Raw genomic sequence first — 17,740 nt, forward strand, 5'->3', positions numbered from 1 at the left:
TTTGGCAGGATGTAGATATATAGGGATCAGTATTTGGCAGGATGTAGATGAACAGGGATCAGTATTTGGGAGGGTGTGGATCAATAGGGATCAGTATTTGGGAGGGTGTAGATAGGAATAGGGATCAGTATTTGGGAGGGTGTGGATCAATAGGGATCAGTATTTGGGAGGGTGTAGATGAATAGGGATCAGTATTTGGCAGGATGTATATAATTAGGGATCAGTATTTGGCAGGATGTAGATATATAGGGATCAGTATTTGGGAGGGTGTAGATAGGAATAGGGATCAGTATTTGGGAGGGTGTGGATCAATAGAGATCAGTATTTGGGAGGGTGTAGATGAAATGGGATCACTATTTGGCAGGAAGTTGATATATATAGGGATCAATATTTGGAAGAATGTAGATAAATAGGGATCAGTATTTGGCAGGAAGTTGATATATAGGGATCAGTATTTGGCAGGATGTAGATGAATAGGGATCAGTATTTGGCAGGAAGTAGATAATTAGGGATCAGTATTTGGCAGGAAGTAGATGAATAGGGATCAGTATTTGGCAGGATGTAGATGAATAGGGATCACTATTTGGCAGGAAGTTGATATATAGGGATCAGTATTTGGCAGGATGTAGATCATTAGAGATCAGTATTTGGCAGGATGTAGATATATAGGGATCAGTATTTGGCAGGATGTAGATGAATAGGGATCAGTATTTGGCAGGAAGTTGATATATAGGGATCAGTATTTGGCAGGATGTAGATATATAGGGATCAGTATTTGGCAGGAAGTAGATATATAGGGATCAGTATTTGGGAGGGTGTAGATAGGAATAGGGATCAGTATTTGGGAGGGTGTGGATCAATAGAGATCAGTATTTGGGAGGGTGTAGATGAATAGGGATCAGTATTTGGCAGGAAGTAGATATATAGGGATCAGTATTTGGCAGGATGTAGATCATTAGAGATCAGTATTTGGCAGGAAGTAGATATATAGGGTTCAGTAGTTGGCAGGATGTTGATATATAGGGATCAGTATTTGGCAGGATGTAGATCATTAGAGATCAGTATTTGGCAGGTAGTAGATATATAGGGATCAGTATTTGGGAGGGTGTAGATAGGAATAGGGATCAGTATTTGGGAGGGAGTTGATCAATAGAGATCAATATTTGGGAGGGTGTAGATGAATAGGGATCAGTATTTGGCAGGAAGTTGATATATAGGGATCAGTATTTGGCAGGATGTAGATATATAGGGATCAGTATTTGGCAGGAAGTAGATATATAGGGATCAGTATTTGGGAGGGTGTAGATAGGAATAGGGATCAGTATTTGGGAGGGTGTGGATCAATAGAGATCAGTATTTGGGAGGGTGTAGATGAATAGGGATCAGTATTTGGCAGGAAGTAGATATATAGGGATCAGTATTTGGCAGGATGTAGACCATTAGAGATCAGTATGTGGCAGGAAGTAGATATATAGGGATCAGTATTTGGCAGGAAGTAGATGAATAGGGATCAGTATTTGGCAGGAAGTAGATAATTAGGGATCAGTATCTGGCAGGATGTAGATCATTAGAGATCAGTATTTGGCAGGAAGTAGATATATAGGGTTCAGTAGTTGGCAGGATGTTGATATATAGGGATCAGTATTTGGGAGGATGTAAATATGAATAGAGATCAGTATTTGGCAGGAAGTTGATATATAGGGATCAGTATTTGGGAGGGTGTAGATAGGAATATCTACACCCTCCCAAATACTGATCCCTATATATCAACTTCCTGCCAAATAGGGATCGGTATTTGGGAGGGTGTAGATAGGAATAGGGATCAGTATTTGGGAGGGTGTGGATCAATAGAAATCAGTATTTGGGAGGGTGTAGATGAATAGGGATCAGTATTTGGCAGGAAGTAGATATATAGGGATCAGTATTTGGCAGGATGTAGACCATTAGAGATCAGTATGTGGCAGGAAGTAGATATATAGGGATCAGTATTTGGCAGGAAGTAGATGAATAGGGATCAGTATTTGGCAGGAAGTAGATAATTAGGGATCAGTATCTGGCAGGATGTAGATCATTAGAGATCAGTATTTGGCAGGAAGTAGATATATAGGGTTCAGTAGTTGGCAGGATGTTGATATATAGGGATCAGTATTTGGGAGGATGTAAATATGAATAGAGATCAGTATTTGGCAGGAAGTTGATATATAGGGATCAGTATTTGGGAGGGTGTAGATAGGAATATCTACACCCTCCCAAATACTGATCCCTATATATCAACTTCCTGCCAAATAGGGATCGGTATTTGGCAGGAAGTTGATATATAGGGATCAGTATTTGGGAGGGTGTAGATATTCCTATCTACACCCTCCCAAATACTGATCCCTATATATCAACTTCCTGCCAAATACTGATATCTATTCATATTTACATCCTCCCAAATATAGGGATCAGTATTTGGGAGGGTGTAGATAGGAATAGGGATCAGTATTTGGGAGGGTGTAGATAGGAATAGGGATCAGTATTTGGGAGGGTGTAGATAGGAATAGGGATCAGTATTTGGGAGGGTGTGGATCATAAGGGACCAGTATTTGGCAGGATGTAGATATATAGGGATCAGTATTTGGGAGGGTGTAGATGAATAGGGATCAGTATTTGGGAGGGTGTGGATCAATAGGGATCAGTATTTGGCAGGAAGTAGATATATAGGGTTCAGTATTTGGGAGGATGTAGATAGGAATAGGGATCAGTATTTGGGAGGGTGTAGATAGGAATAGGGATCAGTATTTGGGAGGGTGTGGATCATAAGGGACCAGTATTTGGCAGGATGTAGATATATAGGGATCAGTATTTGGCAGGATGTAGATAAATAGGGATCAGTATTTGGCAGGAAGTAGATGAATAGGGATCAGTATTTGGCAGGAAGTAGATATATAGGGTTCAGTATTTGGCAGGATGTAGATGAATAGGCATCTGTATTTGGCAGGAAGTAGATAATTAGGGATCAGTATTTGGCAGGATGTTGATATATAGGGATCAGTATTTGGCAGGATGTAGATGAATAGGGATCAGTATTTGGGAGGGTGTGGATCAATAGGGATCAGTTTTTGGCAGGATGTAGATATATAGGGATCAGTATTTGGCAGGAAGTTTATTATATAGGGATCAGTATTTGGCAGGATGTAGATGAATAGGGATCAGTATTTGATGGGTGTGGATCAATAGAGATCAATATTTGGGAGGGTGTGGATCAATAGAGATCAGTATTTGGAAGGGTGTAGATGAATAGGGATCAGTATTTGGCTGGATGTAGATATATAGGGATCAGTATTTGGGAGGTGGGATAAGGGAAGTATTTCAGATTAGATATATAGGGATCAGTATTTGGCAGGATGTAGATATATAAGGATCAGTATTTGGCAGGATGTAGATGAATAGGGATCAGTATTTGGCAGGATGTAGATCATTACAGATCAGTATTTGGCAGGAAGTAGATATATAGGGATCAGTATTTGGGAGGGTGTGGATCAATAGGGATCAGTATTTGGGAGGGTGTAGATAGGAATAGGGATCAGTATTTGGGAGGGTGTGGATCATAAGGGACCAGTATTTGGCAGGATGTAGATATATAGGGATCAGTATTTGGGAGGGTGTAGATGAATAGGGATCAGTATTTGGGAGGGTGTGGATCAATAGGGATCAGTATTTGGGAGGGTGTAGATGAATAGGGATCAGTATTTGGGAGGGTGTAGATATATAAGGATCAGTATTTGGCAGGATGTAAATCTTTAGGGATCAGTATTTGGCAGGATGTAGATATATAGGGATCAGTATTTGGGAGGGTGTAGATAGGAATAGGGATCAGTATTTGGCAGGATGTAGATAGGTATAGGGATAAGTATTTGGCAGGATGTAGATAAATAGGGATCAGTATTTGGCAGGATGTAGATGAATAGGGATCAGTATTTGGGAGGGTGTGGATCAATAGGGATCAGTATTTGGGAGGGTGTAGATGAATAGGGATCAGTATTTGGCAGGATGTAGATAAATAGGGATCAGTATTTCGCAGGCCGTAGATGAACAGGGATCAGTATTTGGCAGTATGTAGATAGGTATAGGGCTCAGTATTTGGCAGTATGTAAATATATAGGGATCAGTGTTTGGCAGGATGTAGATAATTAGGGTTCAGTATTTGGCAGGATGTAGATAAATAGGGATCAGTATTTGGCAGGAAGTAGATATATAGGGATCAGTATTTGGCAGGATGTAGATGAATAGGGATCAGTATTTGGCAGGACGTAGATGAATAGGGATCAGTATTTCGCACAATGTCGATAAATAGGGATCAGTATTTCGCAGGATGTAGATAGGTATAGGGATCAGTATTTGGCAGGATGTAGATAAATAGGGATCAGTATTTGGCATGATGTAGATAGGTATAGGGATAAGTATTTGGCAGGATGTAGATGCATAGTGATCTGTATTTGGCAGGATGTAGGTAGGTATAGGGATCAGTTTTTGGCAGGATGTAGATCAATAGGGATCAGTATTTGGCAGGATGTAGATGAATAGGGATCAGTATTTGGGAGGGTATGGATCAATAGGGATCAGTGTTTGGCAGGATGAAGATAAATAGGGATCAGTATTTAGGAGAGTGTGGATCAATAGGGATCAGTATTTGGCAGGATGAAGTCTTCTCAATATTATTCACTGCTTGTTATATTTAGCTCACATCCCTCAACCCCTCAAGTTGGCGGTTATTAAGCCCCTTATTAAGAAACCTAACATAGATTCTAATGAATTAGCAAATTACAGATTTATTTCAAACCTTTTGTTTGTCTAAGATATTAGAAAAGTTTGTGTCTGCTCAAATATGCTCCTTCTTACAGGAGAACAATATATTTACTGCTGCACTCAACACTAAAGATCATGACATTCTGCTAGATCACTTAGAAAATTAAATAGATATTTAGGGACAAACCTGAAGATGGTTTAAATCCTACCAGTCGGATTGATACCACTTTGTAGATTTAAATGGAAAATTATCCATTGGCATGGAGGAGATGATGAGCTAATTCATGAGTTGCTCAGGGGCTCCTGGTTGTTTAATTCCAAATTGAATGTATATGACTGTAGAAAGGACATTATTTATGATTACACTCTCTGGTGTCACCTAACTGAGGATGGGTTCCCTTTTGAGTCTGGTTCCTCTTAGGTTTCTCTCTCATCCCATATGGGAGTTTTTCCTTACCTCAGTCACCTTAGGCTTGCACATTAGGGTTAAATACAAATAGATTTACATAAAAATTTTATGTTTTGAGACAATGTCTTTTGTTAAAAGCGCTATACAAATAAAATTGAATTGATTTGAACTTTAACTTGGTGAAGAATTGATATGATATATGAACCGGAAACTGCTACATTTAATTTTGGAAACATGATCATTTAGGAGAAATTTGACTTGGTTGCTTTTACTGACAATGAAGTAAAACAAAAATAAAAGAAAAGAAAACTTTACTCCAAGTAATAAATATGTACTATGTTTTTTATGCTTTAGGTGCATGATGTTTGACTGTAAATCCTTTCCCACACGTATCCTGGAACACAAGTGTATTCAGATTTGAACTGTATTATTGTATAGAATTGTACTATAAAAAGAAATGTTTCACAGATTTTCAAGCCTTGTGCAAATGCAGACTGTGGGCCCCTTTTCATTTTTTGAAAAAGCCCTTTAAGGCCCCCTCCACCTAGAGGAAGACATTCCCTGAGAGTCACACCCCTAACTGCATACGCTGCACACAAGTTTGCGTGTTTCCTAGCAGCTGTAAAGAAAACAGGATTTCAGAATGTTAAAAAATAAATCGCATAGATTGACTCATTCACTGTTTCCCTTCACAGCCTGCAGGTTTCATGCTCCTGTCCCCCTGCCTAGACCATTCACACACACAAAAGAGCTAACAGTTTGTGAGAGTAGGCGTGTGTGGACTGTCAGATGTGTGCCCAGTAGAGCAGTGAGCAAAGTATTTATGTATGTATGTGTGTGTAAGTGAGCTGTAAGCAGTACTTAAGGTGGGTGTAAACTTCCATCAGGAGCAGATTAAGTCCCTGTGATCATCACCATGTGAAACCAGTCAGGCTTTTTATAGCTAATAGGATAAAGCTGGGCTGCCTGACTGACTATGAGTAGTTCACAGCAGGTAGTTTAGCACTACTACTGCCATATAGAGAACCAGTAGACCGCTGCATCACACACTGCATGCTGAACACTCAACAGCCCAGCTGCATCGCAAGGATAAGAATAACTATAGTTACTGTTTCATAATAAATCCACTAAAATATACAGTTGTACTCAAAAGTTGGCCTACCTTTGCAGAATCTGCAAGATGTGTTCCATTTTTAAACAAAACATAAGTTATTTCTTATAGGACTCAAGTTAATGTGAATGGCATAACAGGTTGTCACAACCATCAAACAAAACTATATGAAAATAAGGAAATAATCTCTGTTCAAAAGTTTGCATACCTTTAGTTCTTAATATCATGTACAAATTCATCATGCAAATGCAAAGTCTGCCAGTATTTTCTGATAACAAGCTACATTCATCTTACTAACTTCCCTGTGCCACTGGAGCTCATACAGCCACAAAACATAAGGGAACCATCACCATGCTTTACAGTGGGGATGGTGTACTTTTCACCGTAGGCCTTTGTGACTCCTCTCCAAACTCAGCATTTATGGTTGTGACTATATAGTTAAAATTTTGGTCTCATGACTCCAAATGACTTGTCTAGTTGCTGTCTGGCGTATTGAATATATGCCTTTTTGTGGCATGGGTGCAGTAATGGCTTTCTCTCGGCAACTCGACCATGCAGGTCATTTGTGTTTAAGCACATCCTTATTGTGCTCCTTGAAAAACCACTACTTTTTGCAGAGCAGCCTGTATTTCTCTCGAAGTTGTTTTTGGAAGTTTTTCTTTGCGTTCCGAACAATTCTTTCCCGCAGTAGTGGGTGAAATCTTTCTTAGTCTACCTGACTGTGGTATAATATCACCAGAATCTCTTATTTTCCACCTCTTAATCAGAACTGTACTGACTGGCATTTGCAAGTGTTGCAATATCTTTTTCCTGCTTTTCAAAGTTCAACTGCTTTATTATGCAGATCCATTTCAGTTCTTTTGTTTTCCCCATGGTGTATCCAGCCAAGTCAGAGCATTACCACATGAGCTGAGAAACTCACTGGCTATTTATGCACAGACACTGATTACAATTATAATGAGCCATAGGTGTGGGAACTTTAATAGTCATTTAGACCTCTGTGTTTCAACCTGTGTCTTTATAATGTGGCCAATCGTTTAAGGGTATGTAAACTTTTGATCAGGGTTTATTAGGTGATTCCAGTTATCATTAGGTTTTAAAAAGGAGTCAGACAACTATGTGATTTAGATAATTAATTAATTAGATAATTAATGACATCATGTGACCACACAGCAAAAAGTCCAGTGTTAAATTAACTCACAGAGTTTATTTCAACACTTTTTCAGAGTTTATATAGCTCCACACTCTCTGGAGTTTAATTAACACTTTCTAAATAGTTAAATACTTAACACTATGCTGGAGTTCCTAATTTAACTCCAAAAAAAGTGTTAAAATAACACTAAAAGGGATATCGAAAAACTGTTGTGAGTTGCATGTTTTAGGTGGTTAAAATTAGTTTCCTTCTTAAAAGATCTACAAAATAATAAATAAACTAAAGCGCAAAATAATTCCATGAACCTTTTTTTATTTTTAAAAGTTCAATTAAAACATTACAAAAGAAGGTATGATATACAAACTTTCATAGACAACACTGTATGAACTTTGAATATCAAATGGCTTATAAAATTCAATCTCTGACATTTTTATAATACACCTTTCATCACTTCTTAGTACTCTGAATGCATGAAGATGCTCATCAAAATTTTCTGTGAATAGTTTGTTTGCCAACAGATAAATGTGATCTGTCAAATAAGTGATGTACTTTTGGTTGACAAAGACTGGCATTTCATCTTCTATTGCACTGCACACCACAAGTCCAGCTCTGTATTCTACACCATCTACTTTAACCCAACTGGTTGAGAAAACATCTTCCGATAGGAACATTTCAAGCAGTTGAGCATTCTCATCTTCTATGGAAAATGATTTAATTGGCCCAAACTCATCATGTTTGAGGGTAAAGGTTTCCCAATGGTAAGCAATGGCCATCTGATGCTTTTTAGCTAAGGACTTTATATTCTTTTATGTTTTTGAAATTTTTAAAGAAATCTTTGAACATTTTATGTTTCGATTCAAATCTCATTGACCACATATATAATAAGGGGCCAATTTTCCTTATAGAAGAAGGGTAATGAATCATGTAGTGATGCTTGGGAAGCAAATTTTTTTGTGGATACAAGTTCTTAAATAGTTTGTGGTGGCCAGCAATCAAGTGCTTCAAATACACTGTCAAGCCTGAAGTGAGACAAGGTGAAAACACTATGTTCATTATTTGAAGTAACATAAGCAACAAACTCCAGTTCTTGTGTCCTGGAGGAACAATGTCTCCTAACAAAAGTGGCAGATTTTTCACAAGACAATGTCTGGATGGAATTTAAACCAATGCTATTACCAGCACTCTCCAAAATAACCTTTGTGGGGCGATTTTTACGTTCTAAAAATCCATAATCAAAAGAATAAATCCTAGAAAGTAAATCCTCTTCAGATATAAGTTTTGGGTGAGATGACCAAAAAGCAATTTCATTTCGTATTGAGCCACTCCTTCAAGGAGGTCATGCATTATATCGAAGGAGTAGTTATTGGTAACATGAAAATACTTCAGTGTATTAATTGTGGAATTTTTTTTCAAACCATACAGTGACCTCAATTGTGGGTTTTCCTGGAGAGACTTGCAATGCATTTCAAAGATTTCTTTTCCACGAAGGACCACCTTAAGATCATCCTCATTGTATACTGTTTGAGAATCATTCTTTTCAATTAAACAAAGGCAACAGAAATGATGGCTACTAAATGACTCATTAAAACCAAGAATCGAGTGCATCCCTAGATTATCACCAGTGATTTGTGTGATGGTGCCATATATCTGCTCATCTGAGAATGGAAGACTTAATCCCTGGCTTTCAAGTATCTTAATATCATTTATCAACGGTTCCAGTATAACATCAAAACTGTACTTGCTTAAATCTTGTGCGTGAAAAAGTGCTAACAAATGAATGTTCATAAGAACCGAATTAAATTTTGGGGGCAAGGTTCTTACAATAAAATAAAGACAGCCAATTTTGTGGATACAACGTTTGGAGCCAAGGGGGTTTGCTGTTTCAAAATCATCATAGTATATTTGGATTTGTAATGCATGTCTCTTTGTTGTAAATAAAGGATGGGATTTAAAATAACTTCCATCTCTAAAATCTGTAAAAAGTTCAGACTATGATCTATAATCTTTCCTTAGGAGATCACAAATTTCTGGATTTCTGCACATGAATTTCAATGTTTCTAAAACTGGCACATATATAGAAGTATCATTCACTGGTACTTGGTCATAAGTGCCAGATTTCTGATTCAACCTGTTGTCATACCGCACACCTAGTTTTATCTCAACGGGCTCTACAACTCCCCATTTTTCTTTAAAGTGTTTATTCCGTTTCCATTCGGTATTCAGATTTGTGAATGGGTTCTCTAATTTTTCAAACAATTAATTTCTTACAGTTTTGCAGGGGTCATTTGTAGGCAAAGCAGAGAGTATGTTATGCTTTGTTTGTGAGTGAAGCTCATCTGTTAGCTCCTCTAAATCTCCCACAATTGAGGACACCAAACTGTTTGGAAACCCACTTGCTTGTATTTTGGCCACTATGGATTCACACAATTCTTTAGTTGAATTTTTAGCAAGCCCTAAATCATTGTTCTGATATAGCACTGGAACAAGGAGACTGATGCTGGGGATCCATAAGGTCCTCCAAAGCATCTACTTGAGATGAGCTTGCAACTGGCTCACTTGAAGAACATCCAACAGTTGAACTTTGAGCAATCATCTGAACATTGCAATGAACACTATTAAGGTGCTTACGAAAACCTGCATACGTTTGGAACTGATGCCTACAACCTTGCTGAGAACAAATTAATTTGAACTTAGATCCAGGGTAGAAACTATGTTCACCTCTTAAATGCGAAATCAACTGTTGACTGTCTGGGCGCTGTTTTTGACAAATAAAACAGATCAGCATTCTCTCAATATCATACTGCCCGACTAAGTTAAGGTTACTGTCTGGTTAAGCAGTCTGGCTCTCAAATCTCTAACCCTGGGAGACTCCTTCATTTTCCCTACATCAAATGTTGTTGTTTGCAGGAATGTGTAAAAGTTTACAAGTGCACAATCATAGGACAAATTGAACACAAAATGCGCCTTGAAAAGTTCATCAAATGCTCCAAGGGAGCGGTTTGCCTGGCATGGGATGAGATGCTTATCCAGGGCGATGTAGAAGCTGTCGTTCTTGCTTTTCTGGCGTCCAACAGCAAGGAGGTACGGATGCTGATGCTGGTTGCTGTTGACGTGCTCCTCCAAATTGCAGCATGACTAAAGTTAAAATGAACATTTAATATTAGACACAATGTCCAGTTACAGAGAGAACAACATTATAAAAGTGATTGTTCAAACAACTCAGTGGCTAGTAAAATGTGATTGCATTTGAAGACTTGATTTTAATTTCCATATCTGTGCAACCCACAACACAATATTAAAATGTTGATACCTTATGAAAAATTACAAGTCTTTCAGCAGCATCACATGCACTGATTTTTGGAGACTTCTGTCCTCCTGGTGGTGGTGGAAGGAGATGTATCAATAAAAGAAGAGATGCCATTTCCTGGTCGTAGACTGGAGACAAAATTCACATGAAAGATTCACATGAATTAATGCAAAACTTAAAATGAAATACTTTAAAAATATAGAGCATTTTAAACGTTCACCCGATGTGTTTATGTAGTCTTTAAGACTTTATGTAGTTTACTTTTTTAATTTTTAAAATTAATCTGGAACACATCCATCTCATAGGTTGTTTGCTCATTTTAATGTTTGTCATCAAAACAAAACAGTAATTTTAACTGCAAATATGCATAAAAACAAGTTCATCAAATACAACATACTTGTTTCATGGAGATAACTTCCTTCAGGACGTTCTGCTGATAGCAACAACTGACTCAGCTCTGGTGTTGAAGTAACTTGCTTGGCCTCTTTAATGACATTTGGCCTGAAGAACGTGTCCCACTTCTGAAGCAGCCTGGATGATGTCTCAGCGTCAAACAGGAGAGTGAAGTCTTGATCCACCTTTAAGAAAAAGATATTAAACTGTAAAAAATATTCTAAAATTGCATGCCTTTGGAAACATGTTATTCCAAACTTACCAGCCCTTTTGTATCTAGGAATCTTGGGAAGGTGGAGAGGATATCAGCAGTAGAGCCTGGATCTTTAACAAGCTTCTGGCGATGCTGAAAGGTCTCTCTCATCTTTTGGAATATTAGGGACTTGTCTGTGGTATGGTTGAGCAAAGACATACTGTAGCTTCTCTGCAAGCATTCCCATAAAGTTGCCCTTCAAAATTAGTAGCCCTTTGGCATTTTGGGCCTCCTAGAGAAACATCACGAGGGCTGTCTAGTGGCAAAGATCCTCGTCGAATCTGCCTGTGGACAGTTTTCATATGCCAAGCAATGTATCCTGTGTTGCTTGCAGCATCATAAAAGTGTTCCTTAAAAGAATCAAATTTCTATGTCACAGATATAATACCATTGCAAGTTCAACATGAAAGGGTCATGCAGAGAATGACTTACATAGCCTTTCTTGGAATATGGATCTCTCAGGGAAGGGAACAGCACCACTATGCCATGAGCATACTGTTCTCTGATAGGTTTAGTAGGGAGTTGCCTAAGGGAAGATATCAAATTTGATATCATTTATTTACACAATGGCCATGCAGTTATTTGTATAAAAAAATAAATAAAAATACCCATGCATATCAATCATGTGAGCCACCAGTATGTTGACCATTTGTCTTCTTGTGGCATCTGTAAGCGTTTCTGTTTCTTGATACTCCTGTAGTATGGCTTCACCACCGGACTTGAACTTTAAAACATCTTAAAAAAAAAAAAAATATATATATATATATATATATATATATATATAATTAGCTTGGTGATTTATTTTATCATCATTTACATTTCTGGGTGAACAAAAACTCATGTAGAAAGCTGTTCTAACCTGTTTTGCAGACAGTGCAGATGTTTCCTCTTTTCTGTGTCTCTTGTTAGGGACCTCATCTAAGATTACAGTTGATGCACCTGAACTAGTGTCAGAACTCTCAGACATGGAAGAGAAAGAGTCTGAAAATTCTAAAGAATGACAAAGTATTAAAATATTACAAATACTGTAATGACCAGCACAATAATCAGAAATATGAAATTTAATCTAATTTATCATATTTATTTGCTTGATAACACTAGCCGTCTTTCTAATTCAACAAAACTCACCATCATTTGAGAAAACAGTCAGCACCACATTGCCTTGTCCAACGAGGTCACTGAATATCTCTGCATCGACTTCTGTTCCTGTTGCATCCTTGTATGTAACTGTTGTATCTGGTGGCAAGCAAAATCTCTCAATGACTAAAAAAAAAAAAAAAAGATTTTTAAAATTTTAGTTGACAGCCTTTCTTTCACAACAAACGACTAAATACAAATATCTTTATGATGCAAGCAGAAAAGAACACCTTTTAGATGAAATTGCATAAAGTCGAACCTCTCTTCAATGCAATCCAGCTTCACATACTTCTGCTGTTCGTTGTACTTGACCTGGACCAACATTTTACCTGAAACATGCAAAACGTTTGACATTGTAAATTGGTGTAAATGAAAAGAAAAAAGAAAAAAAAAAAAAAACCCTGTATGGCTGCACGTCATTTCGTTTCCCGTTAACCAGATTAATATCACAATGCACAGATGTGCAATATTTACGTTGCAGACATAACAGAAAACTGCACCGTACTTTTTCCTCCAGTGTCGAGTTTTTTCATATATATATATATATATATACACATACATACACACACACCAGCCACTTTATTAGTACACCTTACTAGTACCGGTGTGGTCTTCTGCTGCTGTAGCCCATCCGCCTCAAGGTTTGACGTGTTGTGCGTTCAGAGATGCTCTTCTGCATACCTCAGTTGTAACGAGTGGTTATTTGAGTTACTGTTGCCTTTCTATCAGCTCGAACCAGTCTGGCCATTCTCCTCTGACCTCTGGCATCAACAAGGCATTTGCGCCCACAGAACTGCCGTTCACTGGATATTTTCTCTTTTTCGGACCATTCTCTGTAAAGCCTAGAGATGGTTGTGCGTGAAAATCCCAGTAGATCAGCAGTTTCTGATATACTCAGACCAGCCCATCTGGAACCAACAACCATGCCACGTTCAAAGTCACTTAAATCACCTTTCTTCCCCATTCTGACACTCGGTTTGAACTGCACCAGATCGTCTTGACCATGTCTACATGCCTAAATGCATTGAGTTGCTGCCATGTGATTGGCTGATTAGAAATTTGCGTTAACGAGCAGTTGGACAGGTGTACCTAATAAAGTGACCGGTGAGTGAGTGTGAGTGAGTGAGTGAATATATATATATATATATATATATATATATACACACACAGGCGTAAATTTCATTTAACAGTAGGGGGGACAATAAATAATTTCTCATGAGCAATTTTTGAAGGGGGACACAAATAATACAGTCAAATCGTACTTATAAAGATATGTCCCCACAGTGGAAAAACCTTGCTTTTATCATTATTATTGTAGCATGGAGACTGAGTCATTATGGTTATTTTCAAAGTTTTTCTCGACGGCTTTGGCGTGTTAGTTGCAGTGCACTATGGAACAAGCTATTGTAAACAAGCTAACGTTAACTACATAAGTAAGATTTTAATCGCTAATATAGCAGATTCATGGAAAATTACATCGGTAATCAGCATTTTTGCTGCAACTAATTTATGAATGAGTCTGCATCAACTACATTAAAGAGAATCGCTTTATTTAAAGTGAATAAAATCCCCTACTTAATGGAGTTCAACATTACTTGAGCCGCAGCCACACACCTGACTCGTGTGTGCAGAGTAGGTGAGATGGACTGGGAAAGCAGGCAATGGGGTTTCCCGCAGAAAATTAGTTATTTAAGGCGGTAGGGTTGGGCAGGGCCCGGCGCTTCTTGTGAGATAGACCACAGACTCTGTACTACATTTAACAATTATTAAAAACAGGCACGTGCAACCTAGCTAGCAGGTGAAGAACAACAAAACAACAAAATCACCAGCTAACTTACTTTAAATTTGCAAGAACTATAGACTAATACAATAACAGAATTAAATAAACCCAAAACATGAGTCCACTTACAGTTCTCACGGACACGCGTTTTAACTGGCTAGTTATCCTCCAGACAGTGACGGACCACGTCTTTCTGTCATTTCGTCCGCGCTATTCTCCGATATGCACTTGACGGCCTTTTGTGCAGCGGAATTTTTTTTTTGGACGACCTAGTTAAGGCGGTAGGGTTTCCCAGCTTAGGCGGGCTGCCCGAACTGCAAAGTGCTGCGGGAAACCCTGTGTGTGTGTGTGTGTGCAAAGTGTGTACATACATACATATACATATACATATATATATATATATATATATATATATATATATATATATATATGCGCGCTTGTAAGACTAATGCTTTTTTTTTTTTTTTTTTAAATCTTCCGTAGCTAACTTAGCTAGGTGTACATTGAGAATGCCAGTCCTAGCAATAAACAAAGCTTTGTAAAAGATCACTCATTCATTTTATTAATTCGCTCCATCATTTTAATTAAATCGTGGCCACGCTGCAATAATTTGATTCCTTGTTTTAGTTAAATCGTAACGAGTGAGCATTGTAAAACGTGGCGATGTAGGACATAGGCCCATAGGTTTTGTGTATGCATTGGTTTTTTTTCTATATTTTAATAACGTAACGTATATTTTATTGTGCAGTGCTCCACGGCACGTAATATTGTACATGCTGTTATTGAATTAGCATCAATCATAAATGTTTGAGTATTATTTCACTTAACCTACCGTTCAAACCGACGCGAGGATAATGGCGGGTGGCGTCTTCATGGATTTCATTAGCGTGGGCGGAGTCCAATTACATCTCCATGGAGTTTTTTTTAACACTGACGATCAACTCTGTGAAATGACTCCAACACCAAACACCATTTTACTCTGAATGTGTTAAAGTTACTCTTTGGGTGTTGAAATCAACTCTGAAATGTTTAACACCAAAATTTCAACTCTCCAGTTTTTGCTGTGCACTGTTCTTAAAATAGAAAACAATCTTTTGCATCATCAGTCATATTTTCAAAATAAATGGCAATATTTTACAATTTCTTTCAGGTTATGCAAACTTTTGAGCAACTGTAGTTATAAATCAACGCTCTGCACAAGACTAATAAATACAGGACTGAATTATGTATAGAATAATATCCTTAACACTTTACAATACTCATGTACTAATATCTGAATGAATAGTTCTCTAAATATGAACTAATGACGAATGTCCTAATCGTGAACTAATTCAGAGCTAACTTTAACTACGACATGAATTTTATAAGCTCATGTTCGTTAGTTTATGTATTAACACTTAGGGGTAAACTAAATCAAATCTGCTCTAAGATGAAAACACCTGAAAATAATCTTATAGGACAGTAGCTTTTAAATGTTAATAGACAATAATAGAATATTTTCTAAATGAATAAATGTTACGGTTCAGAAACTTCACACTTGTGTGTAAAAGAGCAGAGTCCTGGGCTCCAGCCCCCAGAGCATGTACTAGTACAGTGGGAGTTGAGGAGAAATGGATACAGAGGGACATAAAGCTGGTTGAGAATAAATTATTGGTGTTTATTATTAGCAGGTCTTTCTATGCGCAATAAGAAGGATCCAATGATGCATGTGTATTCAGCATGTGGGAAATTAAATAAACAATTTGAAATGATGCATGGTTAATTAATATAGAATATTATACAGGTTTGAGTTAATTCAAATAATTTCAAATAAAATTCAAATTCAAATAATTGACGTGCTAACTGAATGCACAAGCACGCACTAACATACTTAAGGTTGTCGTTGGTCATGCATGAATTCATAAGAACTATGTCGTAGTTAAGGTATTATTTTGGGTTTAAGTGCATGATTATTCATGTACTCTTATTGTAGAGTGTTAACCTCACGGTAGACCTTAGAAAGCCTTTGCTTACTAAATTGCTGGAAGAAAACCAAAACAAAAATGTAAACGAGGATTATATTCCAACAAAAATTACTTAAACATTAAATTTTTTTTTTTTAAGCAAAGTGTTAAACTGAACATATAATAGCTTTGGATCTCCATTATAACAGAAAGTTGACATATGTAGTTAGTTTATGAAAAATGATTCTTAAACATACAAATACCAAGAAAGAAAGCTGTTCACACTGACACAACCTATCCTGTATTTCCACGTCATATATAAGTAGCTTATTGATCATCAGATATAAATATAGAAGCTAAATAACACAGCAGGTAGCTTTTAGCTTCACAGTTCCAGAGTTCCCAGTTCAAACCATGTGGTGTTTTGGTTTATATTCACCCCGTGTCTGCATCGGTTGCTCTGGGTTTTTCAGTTTCCTTCAACTTCCCAAAAACATCCCAGTAGCTATACCAAATCGCCGCTATATGTGAATGCATGTGAGCCTGTCCTGTGGATAGACTGATGTCTTATTGTGCATGTATTGACACCCAGCCTCATGGCCACTGGATTCACTGTAACCTGACTAAGCAGTCATTGAAGATGAATGGTTTGGGTACAGCAAAAGCAATTACAGTACATTTTAAATGTTACGCAACTGTGACTCAACAGAACTGGGTATCAAGTCATGTGAGGCATATTTCAGTAGATATTTTAAATTCAGTGGATTTAAATGTGGTGTTCTCCTTTTGTTTTTTTGTTTTTTTGGTGTACCTGGACTTTAAAGATAGAACCTTACTCACAAGGGAAACATTTTAATTCATCATTCATTCATCAACTTTAAACTATATTTTATAGTAGAAATGATCTACAATTGACCTTCGCAAGAGTTATTTATAGGTGTCTCATGTTGATACTGACTAGTAGAAACATCCTTTCAGATAAACTGCAGAAACATTTTAAATTAGACTATTTACCAACATTGATGCAGTTTAAAATTAGGATAAAGGATTACTTGAGTACTATATGCACATGTGCTACTACTGCGTGCTGCTGGTGATTATGTGGAGATTATGTTTAATTTAATAATTTTTTTTCTCTTTCTGTTATATCTTTTATCGTTTTACTGTTTTACTGTTTTACTATACTTTAAATATGAAAGTTTTTGTACTGCTGTCTTGGCCAGGACTCCCTTGAAAAAGAGATTCTGAATCTCAATGGGATTTTTTTTCCTGGTTAAATAAAGGTTAAATAAAAAATAAAATAAAAAGATGTGGAAACAGCCACTACGGTTTAAATTGCACTGTTTCCATTGGGTGACTCAGACAGAGATATTCCCACAGACATTTTGTGTAAATGATGCTGCATTTGCTAAAGCAGGTGGATTCTTTCTCTCTTCCGTAGAGATAAATAGAGGTGAGGAGAATTT

General features: G+C 37.3%; 1 protein-coding gene across 1 annotated transcript; it reads right to left on the minus strand.

Moving 5' to 3' along the window:
* Positions 1 to 9,919: 9,919 nt before the first annotated feature.
* On the minus strand, positions 9,920 to 11,588 carry LOC132846038 (uncharacterized). Its single transcript, XM_060870550.1, has 5 exons — positions 11,424 to 11,588; positions 11,166 to 11,346; positions 10,772 to 10,896; positions 10,321 to 10,596; positions 9,920 to 10,054 (listed from the first exon to the last, which is right to left on the minus strand). The coding sequence occupies exons 1-5, from the start codon at positions 11,571 to 11,573 to the stop codon at positions 9,920 to 9,922; spliced, it is 867 nt and encodes a 288-aa protein (XP_060726533.1). The 5' UTR covers positions 11,574 to 11,588.
* Positions 11,589 to 17,740: the final 6,152 nt, after the last annotated feature.

This window comes from Tachysurus vachellii, chromosome 5 (genome assembly GCF_030014155.1).
Source record: "Tachysurus vachellii isolate PV-2020 chromosome 5, HZAU_Pvac_v1, whole genome shotgun sequence".
NCBI classification, from domain to species: Eukaryota; Metazoa; Chordata; class Actinopteri; order Siluriformes; family Bagridae; genus Tachysurus; species Tachysurus vachellii.